The 15,077-nt window shown below is 35.5% G+C and overlaps 1 protein-coding gene across 4 annotated transcripts in view; it reads left to right on the forward strand.

Moving 5' to 3' along the window:
* Positions 1-11,604, forward strand: part of olfm1a (olfactomedin 1a) — a 48,098-nt gene extending 36,494 nt beyond the window's left edge. For 2 of the 4 annotated variants that reach the window (XR_012405842.1, XR_012405841.1), the window contains exons 5-7: positions 3,349-3,455; positions 6,723-10,192; positions 10,408-11,604. Coding sequence is in view for 2 of the 4 variants with exons in the window: in XM_005165598.6 (XP_005165655.1) it covers positions 3,349-3,455; positions 6,723-7,397 (782 nt within the window). In the remaining 2 variants the exon portion in view is untranslated. Of the gene's footprint in view, positions 1-3,348; positions 3,456-6,722 lie in introns of all 4 variants that reach the window. The other 2 variants (XM_005165598.6, NM_001327879.1) reach the window with 2 other exon arrangements.
* Positions 11,605-15,077: the final 3,473 nt, after the last annotated feature.

A 15,077-nucleotide genomic window follows, 5' to 3' on the forward strand; every position in this document is an offset into this window, starting at 1 on the left:
ATATAGAGGTCAGTCTGTTCATGGGCTGGCTAAATCGTATTATTTTGATAGTAGAGCTGAAAATAGATGAACAGAGATGGGGGAGAGGGGGAGTAGGAGACTGCTTGACAATTGACTATGTTGGGTTTTGTTGGATTTACTGCTTTTATTAAGTGTGATGAGGGAAAAATTAATGCTCAGTCGTATGCTGCACTGGTATAATTTTGTCAATAGCCAAATATACAATATGGACCAAAATTTCTGAGGAAGATTTCCAGTGCCTTGTTGAATCTGTGCCACGAAGGATTAAGACTGATCTGAAGGCTAAAGGGGGTCCAACTCGTTACTAGTAAGGTGTGCCTAATAAAGTGGCCATAGATGTTGTGTATATGGCCATATACTTTTATGAGCTTGTGTCATATATGTCATTTGCATATAAGGAAATATATGCAAATTACATATACGCCATACAAGCTCATGTTTGGATTTCACACCTATAAAATAAGTCATATGTGCAATATGGATTTCTCTTTTGACCCAACATTGGGTTACAATAACCCAGCATTTTTATTTATCAGATATACCATTTGGCTTACAGTATAAAGCTTTGAGCACAGAATTCAATGATTGGCCAATCATAATCCGGTATTTTGTTTAACCCTTTAACCAAGGTCAATGAAGTCACCAGATATACAAACCAGTCTTTCACCAGAGCTCCTCCGGTGAGGTTTTGCATAAAACAACATGATGATGATCACATTTCAGTGCCAAGAACAGAACATTGGAATAAATACCATGGGAATCGGAGGAGCAGCTATAAATGTACATTGGTATAAAAGCAGTTGCTATTCCCCGGTGAACTGCAAAAACAGCACAGCCAGAGCGAGAGAAAGAGAAAGTGTTAGAAAAGGAGGATACAGCATCAATTCTGCGAAAGACATAAAGTGACAGGAAAAAGAGGTCCAGAAAGAAGCATAAATGAGAGAAGAACAGACATCCTCATGTATGAGGACTCTTGCAACACTGCAGACGTCTACACAAGTTATGCTCCAGTGCGTCTGTCTGACACTGTCAAAACAGAGAGCATGAGAGGTTCACTGATGCCTGCAAACTCCTGCCTGAGTGCCTAACACACGGCACAGTGTATGACAGAAACTGCAGCGCTTTCCCATCCAACACAACTCATTTACCAGCCCCAAACACTGAGCTCTAAACAGCATTAAAGGGTTAGTTCGCACAATTTTTTCATTCATTCATTCGTTTTCCTTCAGCTTAGTCCCTTTATTAATCTGGGGTCGCCACAGCGGAATGAACCGCCAACTTATCCAGCATATCTTATATTATATATTATATATTATTATTAAATTTAGCTTTACCGCTTGTCTTTGGACTAGAGGTCTGCATTACATAAATTTCCGAATATAGCGCGGGAGCGGTCGGTAACTCGCATAATTTGAACGGGAGCGGGCGGTCTAACAGTATCGAGTACGCGTATGTATGTGTTTAAATGAGAGAGCTTGATGCTGTGTGCAGCTTGTTTGTTGCTGTCTATGTGTGTGTGTGTGTGTGTGTGTGTGTGTGTGTGTGTGTGTGTGTGTGTGTGTGTGTGTGTGTATGTATGAGCGAAAGCTTGGTGCTGTCTATGCGTGTGTATATGTGTGAATGTGAGATAGCGTGATGCTGTGTGTCGCTTGTTTGTTGCTGTCTGTGTGTGTGTGTGTGTGTGTGTGTGTGTGTGCGTGTGTGTGTGTGTATGAGAGAGAGCTTGGTGCTGTCTATGTGTGTGTATATGTGTGAATGAGAGAGAGCTTGATGCTGTGTGCAGCTTGTTTGTTGCTGTCTATGTGTGTGTGTGTGTGTGTGTGTGTGTGTGTGTGTGTGTGTGTGTGTGTGTGTGTGTGTGTGTGTGTGTGTGTGTATGTATGAGCGAAAGCTTGGTGCTGTCTATGCGTGTGTATATGTGTGAATGTGAGATAGCGTGATGCTGTGTGTCGCTTGTTTGTTGCTGTCTGTGTGTGTGTGTGTGTGTGTGTGTGTGCGTGTGTGTGTGTGTATGAGAGAGAGCTTGGTGCTGTCTATGTGTGTGTATATGTGTGAATGAGAGAGAGCTTGATGCTGTGTGCAGCTTGTTTGTTGCTGTCTATGTGTGTGTGTGTATGTGTGTGTATGAGAGAGAGAGCTTGGTGCTGTCTATGCGTGTGTATATGTGTGAATGAGAGAGAGCGTGATGCTGTGTGTCGTTTGTTTGTTGCTGTCTGTGTGTGTGTGTGTATATGTGTGTATGAGAGAGCTTGGTGCTGTCTATGTGTGTGTATATGTGTGAATGAGAGAGAGTGTGATGCTGTGTGCAGCTTGTTTGTTGCTGTCTATGTGTGTGTGTGTATGTGTGTGTGTGTGTGTGTATGTGTATGAGAGAGAGCTTGGTGCTGTCTGTGTGTCTGTGTGTGTATATGTGTGAATGAGAGAGAGCGTGATGCTGTGTGCAGCTTGTTTGTTGCTGTCTATGTGTGTGTGTGTGTGTGTGTGCGTGTGTTTGTGTTTGTGTGTTTGTGTGTGTGTGTGTGTGTGTGTGTGTGTGTGTGTGTGTGTGTGTATGTATGAGAGAGACAGCTTGGTGCTGTCTATGTGTGTGTGTGAATGAGAGAGAGTGTGATGCTGTGTGTCGCTTGCCTGGTGCTCTGTGTCTATGTGTGTGTGTGTGTGTGTGTGTGTTTATACAGACAGCTTGTTACAGGCTGTTTGGACTTTGTATCATGTAGCTGGGTGTTTTTTGGTTTGAAGCCTCTTAGTTTTTAAGATATCACTAAGCTAGTGTGCTCCAAAACAGTGACTACATTCACGTTTAGAAGAATAAGAAACATTTAAGAAGATATGAAGCTGATTTAAACATTTAAATCGTGTAGTTTGTCACCTCCACCTAAAAAGATCAATGGTTTTACTTACGTCACCTCATACTTCAGTTTCTCATCATGACCAATCAAATGCTCTCTAGTATCTGACATGCCCCGCCTCTTTGAGACTCTTTTCGTTTGCTTTTCATTTGATGAAAATAAAACATGTGAGAAAATAAAACGCTATTGGCTGTTTTTTTTTTAAAGAGGAGGAGCTACACAATGTCCCATCCTCTCTTCTTGTTTCAGTTGAGATTACGTCAAACATCTAATAAAAATGCAACTTTCAAAGCACTTCACAGGACTGTTAAAAGTTGTGGTCGATCTGCAATCTCTTTAATAATATGAAAAAGAGCTGCATGAACATTCTCCGAAATATCTCTTTTCATGTATTACGAATACAATAGTTATAAAAGGTATTGAACATTATACTGAGTACATTTTTTTGTAACATTTTGCTTTTGTCTTCTATTACCAGCCTGTGGGAAGCTGACTGGAATAAGTGACGCCATCACCATAAAGACGTCCGGATCGAGATATGGATCGTGGATGACGGATCCGCTCGCCCCTGATGGCGATACGAGGGTGAGTTTATCAAATCCTTCAGCTTAAAGGAGTTTGAATCACTTCACATCCCTCACTTAAATCAAAACCAGTGTTGTTTTGAGTTTTTCTCTGCTTTTAAGCCTTCGATTTGGGGCTGTTTTGTCCCAGCAGTGTGTTTTCTTGTAAACAAGCCAAGAGTGCGGTTTATTAAATTACTTTTGCGCATTAAAATGCAAATGATAGGTGTAAATCTTGCAAGATTTCATTAGTCTGGCAGAAAAGCCTTTCTCCTGGTAAGATCTGAATGATGTTTTAGTATTTCCCATTGTATCGCTACTCCGTTTTCACACTTGCTTTAGCATTCTGTGCTAAAAAAAAACAAAGATCTTGTAAGTCAATTTGAGTTCCCTGCCTTGTACAAGCTTTCTGTCTTTCTCCAATTTCTCCAACAAATCTAACACATCCATCTTGGTTAGATGTCAGCAGCAAGTAAGTTTGCTTGACAACTAATCCATGATCCCATCATATATTAATGCAACGACTTCAAAGAGGATGGCTGAAGGTGAAGTCGTGGAGTTTTTTTTAGGCCCGTTGAGATGGATCGATCCAGCAGAAAAGCTCAGAAACTGAAAGGCATCTGGCCTGCAGTTCTGTCTGAGCCTTAAATGATTGATGAGGGGTCAGAGAGTTGCCCTTGCGTGAAGCCCTCCATATATTTCGTCAGTGAATATACACTTAAAAGGGTCAGACAGTTCTGAAGCAGGCTTGTTTTAAAGGGTTGAATGCTTGAAAGCAGATTCACAACAGGGAGATGATATAATATAGGCAGATGTAAAAGAAGGAATGTTATACATCAGTGCCAGAGATGTAGACTGCATGCTGAGCTTGATTCTGAAGGGATCAATGATAAATCAAAGTGTTTGAGAGGAAGAAAAATGCATGTGGCACATGTATTCCTCACAACTCTAAGTCAGAATTATTCGCTCTCCTGTGGATTTTTTTTTTCTTTTTTAAAATTTTCCCAAATTATATTTAACAGAGCAAAGAATTTTTCACAGTATTTCCTATAATATTTTCTCTTCTGGAGAAAGTCTTATTTGTTTTATTCTGGCTAGAATAAAAGCAGCTTTTTATTTTGTAAAAAAAAAACTTTGTAAGGTCAATATTATTAGCCCTCTTAAGCAATATTTGTTTTGATTGTCCACAGAACAAACTATCAATATACAATGACTTGTAAATATCACTTTAAGCTGATTACTAGTATCTTATATTAGTAATATTACTATTAAATATTATTTACTGTCATCATGGCAAAGACAAAAGGAATGTTTAGAACTGTGTTGAAAAACTCTTCTCTCCGTTAAACAGAAATTGGGGGAAAATATATACAGGGGGCTAATAATTCTAATGAAACTGTATGAGTGAACACTTTACTTGTTATTAAAAAATAAATATATAATTAAAAGTTATTAAAAGTTGAATAATTAAAAGTTGTGTTTTTAATTATACTCTTCAGCATTATGTAATAAATATCATGAAATATTGGTTTATAAATGTGATTGCGTTTTTGGCAATTGCGTGATATTTTATGTGTCTACAGTGTATCTGGAAAGTATTCATAGCGCTTCACTTTTTCCACATTTTTTATGTTACAGCCTTTTTCCAAAATGGATTAAATTAATTTATTTCTCAAAATTCCACACAAAATTGACAGTGTGAAAAAAGAGTTTTTGAAATTGTTGAAAATTTATTAAAAATAAAAATCCTGAAAAATCACATGTACATCAGTATTCACAACCTTTGTTCAACACTTTGTTGATGTATCTTTGACAGCAACTACAGCCTTACGTCTTTTTGAAAATGATGCCACAAGCTTGGCACACCTGTCTTTGGGAATTTTTGCCCATTACTCTTTGCAGTACCTCTCAAGCTCTATCAGGTTGGATGGGAATTAACAGTGTACAGCCATTTTCAGATGTTCAATACGATTTAGGTCTGGGCTCTGGCTGGGCCACTCAAGGACATTCACCGAGTTGTTGTGAAGCCTCTCCAATGATATTTTGGCAGTGTGTTTTGGGTCATTGTCCTGCTGGAAGATGAGCCGTCGCCCCAGTCTGAAGTCAAAAGCAGTCTAAAGCCGGTTTTCATTCAGGATGTCTCTGTACAACGCTGCATTCATCTTCCCCTCCATCCTGACTAGTCTTTTTTCAGTTCCTGCTGCTGAAAAACATCCTCACAGCATGATGCTGCCACCACCATGCTTCACTGTAGGGATGATATTAGCCTGGTGATGAGCAATGCCTGGTTTTCTCCAAATGTAATGCCTGGCATTCACTCCAAAGAGTTCAATTTTAGTCTCATCAGACCAGAGAATTTTGTTTCTTATGGTCTGAGAGTCCTTCAGGTGCCTTTTGGCAAATTCCAAGTGGGGAGAGGCTTCTGTCTGGCCACTCTACTATACAGGCCTGATTGGTGGATTGCTGCACAGATGATTGTCCTTCTGTAAGGTTCTCCTCTCTCCACAGAAGAACGCTGGAGCTCAGACAGAGTGACCATCGGGTTATTGATCACCTCCCTGACTAAGGCCCTTCTCCCCCGATCACTCAGCTTAGATGGCCGGCCAACTCTAGGAAGAGTCCTGGTGGTTCCAAACATCTTCCACTTATGGATGACTGAGGCCACTGTGCTTATTGAAACTTTCAGAGCAGCAGACATTTTTCTGTAACCTTCTCCAGCCTTGTACCTCAAGTCAATCCTGTCTTGGAATTCTACAGACAATTCGTTTGTCTTCATGCTTGGTTTGTGCTTTGACATGCACTGTCAACCCTGGGACCTTATATAGACAGGTGTATGCCTTTTCAAATCATGTCCCATCTACTGAATTTTCCACAGGTGAACTCAAGTTAAGGTGCTGAAACATCTCAAATGGATCAGTGGAAACAGATTGTACCTGAGCTCAATTTAGAGCTTCATGCCAAAGGTAGTGAATACTTATATACATGTGATTCTTCAGGTCTTTTAGTTTTAATAAATTTGCAACAGTTTCAAAAACTATTTTTTACATTGTCATTATGGGGTATTGTGTGTAGAATTTTGAGAAATAAATGAATTTAATCCATTTTTGGAATAAGGCTGTAACATAAAAAATATGGAAAAAGTGAAGCGCTGTCAATACTTTCCGGATGCACTGTATATTTTAATAGGCACCTATGATGAAAATCATCTCTTGTAACAATCATTCCCTTTCCATTTGTGTTGTAAAATGTTTGATCCAACCCTCACGCTCGTTCATTTCTTCTCCACCAGGTGTGGTACATGGACGGCTACCACAACAATCGCTTCGTCCGCGAATACAAGTCCATGGCCGACTTCATGTATTCCGACAACTTCACCTCACACCGGCTTCCTCACCCCTGGTCGGGCACGGGACAGGTGGTCTACAACGGCTCCATCTACTTCAACAAGTTCCAAAGCAACACTATCATCAAATTCGACTTCAAGACCGCCACCATCAGCAAATCTGGCCAGCTGGATTACGCTGGATTCAACAACCGATACCACTATTCCTGGGGCGGCCACTCCGACATCGACCTCATGGTGGACGAAGGTGGGCTTTGGGCCATTTACGCCACCAATCAAAACGCAGGGAACATTGTGATCAGCAAACTCAACCCGGCCACCCTGCAAATCGTCAAAAGCTACACCACCAACCACCCAAAGAGGAGCGCGGGTGAGGCTTTTATGATCTGCGGGACGCTTTATGTCACCAACGGCTACTCAGGAGGGACAAAAGTCTACTACGCATTCCACACCAACTCCTCCACTTACGAATACATCGACATCCCGTTACAGAACAAGTACTCGCATATCTCCATGCTGGATTACAACCCACGGGACAGAGCTCTTTACGCGTGGAATAACGGACATCAGGTGCTGTATAACGTCACCTTGTTCCACGTCATTCGCTCGGAGGAACTCTAAAGTGACTTTCTCTATCCGTCCGAGGTAGCATCGATGGAGTTTATTACCGGAAAATAGAGTAATGCCTGATTGATTGTTCAATAAAAGAAGACGTACAAATGTATCAAAAGTAATAGTTCGAGGCAACGTTACGAATAGCTGCCAACAAGGTCTTTTTCTTGTCTTTTTTTAAGCTTTCCTTAGATGATTCTGTTTGAATTCCTCACTGCAAAAACGTTTCGGTTATTAGTGTTTTAGTCACATTGCATAGTAGAAATGTTGTAAAACAGTATCGGTTTATTTGAGAAGATCTTGTATCTTATTTTAAGCACTTTTTATATATTTCTGACAGATCTCTTCTAAAAACAACAACCCAGGCTCATTCTGAAAACTTACCGCTATATACATACTGGAGAGCGCCAAATGCATCTCAGGAGGTACGCTTTTTTGCAGTTTTTATTTTGGTGAATCCACAAGAGGCCGCTGTTTATGCTTTTTCAGATCTCAAATTTCTCTTGTGAATGCCATTAGCGCCTGATGTTCTTAAATAAATCCACCAGAGGCCGCTGTTGACTGACTGACTGACTGACTGACAAACACTCCTCCTTTCCTAAACCCAACCGATAGTGTTGTCATCATAGTCAACCCCATCGTCATGGTTAACTCCTCTCTGCGTCTCAAGTCTGCCAACATACATGGCGAGCTACTGGACAAACTGGTAACAATGGGAAAGCTGTTTATTTGGAAGTAAGAAACTAAAAAATACTATAGTAATTTATAGTAAATACTAGTGTTTTTGAACCATACTATAGTAAATTACTTTAGTAAAGTACAAATTACCCAATGCTGTACATAGTTTTCTACAACTATATGAATTCTACCATAGTTAAAATAAAGTATACTACAGTATTTATTGCAATTTCTTCGTTCACTACAGTTAATACTTTGCATGCTGTAGCATTAATTAATAAAGGGTTGTAAACACTTTAATATAAACGGTATTCATTCATTCATTTTCCTTCAACTTCAGGTCGCAACAGCGGAAAGAACCACCATCTATTTTCGGCATATGTTTCATACAGCGGAATTTCTATAAATTTCTATAGTATTTTTTCATGTGTGAAATTAACCAGCAAAGTTATCATAACTATGGTTTATTTTTGACTAAACGTGACGTGCGTTCTCAAATGTTCAACTTATCAGTGATTCCAATTTTACAAAACCGGTATCCGATTATAAAATTTACAAATAAAAATGATTATTGGTCAGTCAGTGCATTTTGGTCATCAAATTACACAACATATCGTTTTGAGGACATGAAAACGCAAGTTTTTTGAAAACCCGTTTTCGAGTTTTATGTAAACAATAGCAATATTTTCTCTGTGTGAAATACAAAAATGGAAATTCATTCAGTCTAGGCATGCAAAAGTATTTGACAATCGAAACAACAGATTTGGCTAATACCTTTCTTTACAAAATGGCATCGCCCCCTACTGGCCTGTCATGCGTCATTTTGCCTTTTTTAGAGATTTGCATAAATAGGCATTGTTTTGCATTGCATAACATTTTGTGAACGCGATATCAGTTTTTCGAACATTCTCGTCATCTTAAAGTACTCTAGAAATAGTAATCCTTACTTTATTTGTAACTTTTCCAGTATGTTGACATATTTTTACTGCAGGCTCATAGTATTTCTTTACAGTGACATCGCCCCCTACTGGCCTGGCATGTATGATTTTGAGTCTTTTTCATTGATCTTATTAAATGGACTTGGTTTTGTTAACATTTTACAAACACAACATCGCCACCTATTGGCCTGGCAAACATAATTTAGTTTTTTTCTTAGATTTCCATAAATAGACTTTTGCGGTTTTGCGATCATTTTGCGATCACAACGTCTGTTTTTCATACATTGTTGTCATCTTAACGTGCCATAGAAATAATAATCATTACTTCATTTTTTTTCCAGTATGATTAGATATTTTTACTGCAGGCTAATAGTATTTCTTTACAAATTGACATCGCCCTCTACAGGCCTGGCATGCATCATTTAGTATTTTTCATAGATCTGTTTAAATTGACACTGTTTTGCGAACATTTTGTGAACACAACATCTATTTTTCATACATCGCTGTCATCTAAACGTATTCTAGAAATAGTAATCCTTACATTATTTGCAACTTTTCCAGTATGTGTAGATATTTTTACTGAAGGCTCATAGTATTTCTTTATTAAGTGACATCGCCACCTACTAACCTGGCCTGCATCATTTTTAATTCATCTGCATAAATGAACATGGTTTTGCGAACATTTTGCAAACACGACATCGGTTTTTCATACATTGCTGTCATCTAAACGAACTATAAAATAGTTATCCTTATTTTATTTGCAAATTTTCAGTATGTGTAGATATTTTTGCTGAAGGCTAATAGCATTTCTATACTAAAGGCCACCTACTGGCCTGGCATGCATCATTTATTTATTCTTTTTCATTTATCTGCGTAAATGGACATGGTTTTGCTAACATTTTCCAAATAAGACATCTATTTTTCATACAAAGTGACATCGCCCCCTACCGGCCTGGCATGCATATTTTTTGTCTTTTTCATTGATCTGCGTAAATGGACATTGTTTTGCGAACATTTTACGAACACAACATCCATTTTTCATGCATCGTTGCCATCTAAACATACTCTAGAAATAGTCCTACTTACATTATTTGCAACTTTTCCAGTATATTTAGATATTTTTACTGCAGGCTCATAGCATTTATTTACAAGTGCCATCGCCACCTACCGGCATGCATCATTTTTAGAGTTTTTCATTGATCTGCTAAAATAGACATTCTTTTGCGACATTTTGCGATGACAACATCTATTTTTTGTACATCCTCATCATCTAAACGCACTCTAGAAATAGTAATCCTAACTTCATTTGCAACTTTTCCAGTATGTTTAGATATTTTTACTGCAGGCTCATAGCATTTTTTTACAAAGTGACATCGCCACCTACTGGCGTGCATCATTTTTAGAGTTTTTCATTGATCTGCTAAAATAGACATTGTTTTGCGAACATTTCGCGATGACAACATCTGTTTTTTGTACATCTTCATCATCTAAACGTACTCTAGAAATAGTAATCCTAACTTCATTTGCAACTTTTCCAGTATATTTAGATATTTTTACTGCAGGCTCATAGCATTTCTTTACAAAGTGACATCGCCACCTACTGGCGTGCATCATTTTTAGTGTATTTCATTCATCTGCTTAAATGGACATTGTTTTGCAAACATTTCGCAATGACAACATGTATTTTTCGTACATCCTTGTCATCTAAACGTACGTACATTTTTACTGCAGGCTCTTAGTATTTCTTTACAAAGTGACGTCGCCCCCTACTGGCCTGGCATGCATCATTTTGTCTTTTTCATAGAATTGTGTAAAGTGACAATGTTTTACGAACATTTTGCGAACACAGCATTTCTTTTTAATACAACGTCTAAATGTGTACACTAGCAATAGTAATATTTACTTTACTTGCAACTTTTCCAGTATGTTTAAATATTTTTACTGCTGACGAATTCCCTAATCAATCGAATCGTTTTTGCAGTGTTCTTATCAATACTTGTACAGCTTTCCGAAAACGATTCCGTTACATAATAATGAGCAAGGAAGATATCTTTTGGTTCGTCCTTTGTATTGAGAGCAATCAAACCATCAGCTAAACAAGCGAAGGCACTGACTGTTGAAGGCCCTCTGTGTTTTGTTGTGACTGTATGTAGATCAAAGATTTGCATGACCATTTTTAGCACAAGGATTGTATGATTTTATTTTGTTTTGCGCAGTAAAATGACAAATTGTATATGTGAACAAGAAATTAGATTAGCGATTGGTTTTGCTATTCTTCCTGCCATGCTTTATTTTTTGCTGTATTTCTTTTGCGATCTGTTTCTTTTACATTTGTGTTCATAAAGTGACTATTTAATTGTAGGATGGACTGTAAGGAGAGAAGTGTATCTATTTAAATATAAAGTTGTCAGCAAAAAAAAAAAAGGTATCTAAAGACAATGTGAAAATAATGTATTATTCTTTGACTGTATTTCAAAGACAGATCTGTGTGTCAGCTGTCTTAGTTAGAAGAAATCGATGGCGTCATCTAAAACTGTTACGCTTGCATCTGTGTTGTACTTGCAATGTGATTCATATCAATAAAGCCAGTCTTTATTTTACACCTCTTGCTCGAGGGAAATGAAATCATGTGCCAAATTTGTTGATCACCCTACAGTATCGAAGTATAGATCTACAGTTGAAGGAAAAAGCTTACGTACACTTTGCAAAATGTTAATTATTTTACATAATTAGAGGGATCATATAAAAATGAATGTTTTTTTTTATTTATTTAATACAGACCAGATTTAAGGATAGTCCAAAAGAGTAACTCTTCTAAGTTTGCACACACACTTGTTCCTTAATACTGTATTTTACCAGATGATTCAAAGCTTGTTTTTGTTGTTGTTTGGTTTAGCAATGGTTGTTCATGATTCCCCTGTTTGTCCTGGGCATTTAAAGAGACAGTTCACCTAAAAAAATTTATCATTTACTCACCCTTTACTAAACCTATTTGAGCTTATTTCTTTTGTTAAACACAGGATATTTTGAAAAATGCTGGTAGCCATCAGCATTCTTCAAAATATCTCCTTTTTTGTTCACCAGAAGAAAGAAACTACTAAAGGGTGAGAGAGAATAAATAAGTCTTTATTTTTAAACCCGTTTAACTTCCTGTTGATCTTCAAAAAAACATGAATTATTTAGTTTGTCCCTTTATAATTTAGAGATCCCTTTCCAAACAGAACCGTATAATTTCCAACTATTACAGGTGATCAACACTCACAGTATCTTCTGCAATTACTTCTGAAGGACACAAAGTTTTAATTCAATTAATTGTATTTATTTTCAAGTAACAAAATGAATTGACAGTAAAATTTAACTTAACTTTAAGTTGGTTAATTATACGTTTTTTAATTTAATTATTATTTTTTATTTTCATTTTTTTAACAACTGTAAAATTGCACAAATCATCTTCGTGACTTTTATCATTTTCTTTTTGCTAAACTTTTTAGTTTTAGTTTATATTTGAGAAATTTCTTCTCCTGTTGCTTGATTTACATTTTTTATTATTATTATTATTCATTAATTTTCCTTTGGTTTATTCTCTGCTTTATCAGAATGAACTGTCAATTCGACTTTTATAAATAATTTTTATTATTATTATTTGTTGATTTATTTTTGATTTATGTGTACAGAAATGTTGATTTATTTATTTATTTATTTATTTATTTATTTATCTACAAGTTAAACTAATAAAATGGATAAACATAGCTGCAATTCAATTAATTTTATTTATTCTCAAGTAACAAAAATGAATTGACAGTATGATTTAACTTTAAAAATAAGCAGTTATAAGTTAATATACACTGTAAAAAAAAAAACTAATTTTACAGAAAAAAATCTCTAAATTAACGTAAAATAACTTATTAATTAACCATGTTTGGTTTATGTACTCTGAACATTTCAAAACCATTGCTGTCTATGGAGGAATCTAAATATCTTAATTCAGAAATGAATGATAACAACATTTTTATTTTTGAGTGGACTAACCCTTTAAAATTGAACTAATTCTGCAAGGAGTCCTTTACTTTTAACTTTTCCTTTAACTTTTCAACTGTTTATGAATAAATAAATCTCATGTTAAGTCTGTGCTGGAGCAGATTCCAGCAAATAATGACCTGGCTCCAACTTTGGAAGCTTCTTGGAGCGGAAAAATAAGTCAATGGGACTGAATAGTCTAAAGTAAAAAAAAAATAAGAGCAGTCTAAAGGTGGATATCATTACCGGCCTATTCTCTTCCTCCATGGCAGAAAGTGATGACCTCATGTGTTTGGCTGCAGGGAAAGAGCTGATCCGGAAACAGCGGGACAGAGCAACTCATTAGCCTTCAGCTCTTCTCTAAAGACAGTGTCAAATTGAATTGTCTGCTCTGCCTGTGCTCAGCAAATGCACATTTAATTCAGGCCACTGTGACACCGGCAAACTGCTATTCAGGGAAGAAGGCGCTTAAATTTAATGGCATTTCTCTTCCCCTTTCATCTCAAGGTGGCCATCAGATCCAGCTAATCTAATTGGCTTCAAGTCGTCAGTGCCACAGAGTCGCCGGATAATTGAGCTTCTCTGCGTTGCGCTCTCATTGTGATGATGAAAAGAGTCGTCTCCATTGTTTATAATTAAGAGCTTTTCTACTAATGAAATGATTTCTTCTTAAAATGTCTTCTGAAGTCTTGCCTGCGAAGGACATTTAAAGGGACGGTGCACCTAAAAATGTCAACTCTCATCCACTTTGTATATATATTTGTGTGTGTTTGTGTGTATGTATGTATATTAATTTATTTATGCATATATTTATTTATTTATTTATTTGTTTTTGATTTAAATATTTATTTATATAATTATTTATGTTTTTATACATATATATTTTTCATTATTAACATTTATATTTACATATTTATATGTGTTTATTTATTTATATTATTTTTATATTATTATTTATTCTTTTTTTATTTATTTATTTATTTATTTATTTATTTATTTATTTATTTATTTATGTGTATTCATTTATTTATTTATTCATGTTATTTTAGCAGGCTACATCAAGTTAAACTAATGAAATTACATAAATAATACCTCAGTAAATAAAAAGTTTTAATTCAATTAATTGTATTTATTTTCAAGTAACAAAATAAATTGACAGTAAAGTTTAACTTTAAAAATGTTGGTTAATTATAAATTTTTTTAATTTAATTTTTTATTATAAGTTTTTCATTTAACAACCGTAAAATTGCATAAATCATCTTCTTAACTTTTATAATTTTCTTTTATACTAAACTAAACTTTTTTAGTTTTAGTTTATATTTGAGAAATTTTGTTCTCCTGTTGCTTGATTTTTATTAATTATCATTATTTTTATTTATTAATTTTACTTTGGTTTATTCCCTGCTTTATCAGAATGAACTGTCAATTCGACTTTTATAAAATATTTTTATTATTATTATTATTATTATTTGTTGATTTATTTTTGATTTATGTGCACTGAAATGTTAATTTATTTATTTATTTAGTTAGTTAGTTATATGTATATTATTAATTCATTTTTATTTATTTATTTATCTACAAGTTAAATTTAAAAAATGGATAAACATATTTTTAGTTCAATTAATTTTATTTATTCTCAAGTAACAAAAATAAATGGACAGCATGATTTAACTTTAAAAAATAGCAGTTATAAGTTAATATAAGGTAATTAATGTTATTAAAAAATATTTTTATTAAATTCTTATTTATTATTATTGTTATTTTATATAAAAACAGTAAAGTTGCACAAACTATGTAAGATCTATCTTTCTTTCTGCTGAACACAAAAGAATATACTTTAAAGGAAGATGAAACCATTGACTTCTATAAATGCATATGGCAGTCAAGGGTTTCCAGCATTCTTGAAAAAATCTTCTTTTGTGTTCAGCAGAAAGAAAGAAACTCATTAATGTTTAAAAGAAGTAAAGGTTGAGCAAATAATGACAGACTTTTCACTATTGGCTGATCCATATCTTTAATCTTATCTCTTCAATTTAAACATTTTGTCTGTCTTCTA

This window comes from Danio rerio, chromosome 5, assembly GCF_049306965.1.
Source record: "Danio rerio strain Tuebingen ecotype United States chromosome 5, GRCz12tu, whole genome shotgun sequence".
In the NCBI taxonomy this organism is placed as follows: domain Eukaryota; kingdom Metazoa; phylum Chordata; class Actinopteri; order Cypriniformes; family Danionidae; genus Danio; species Danio rerio.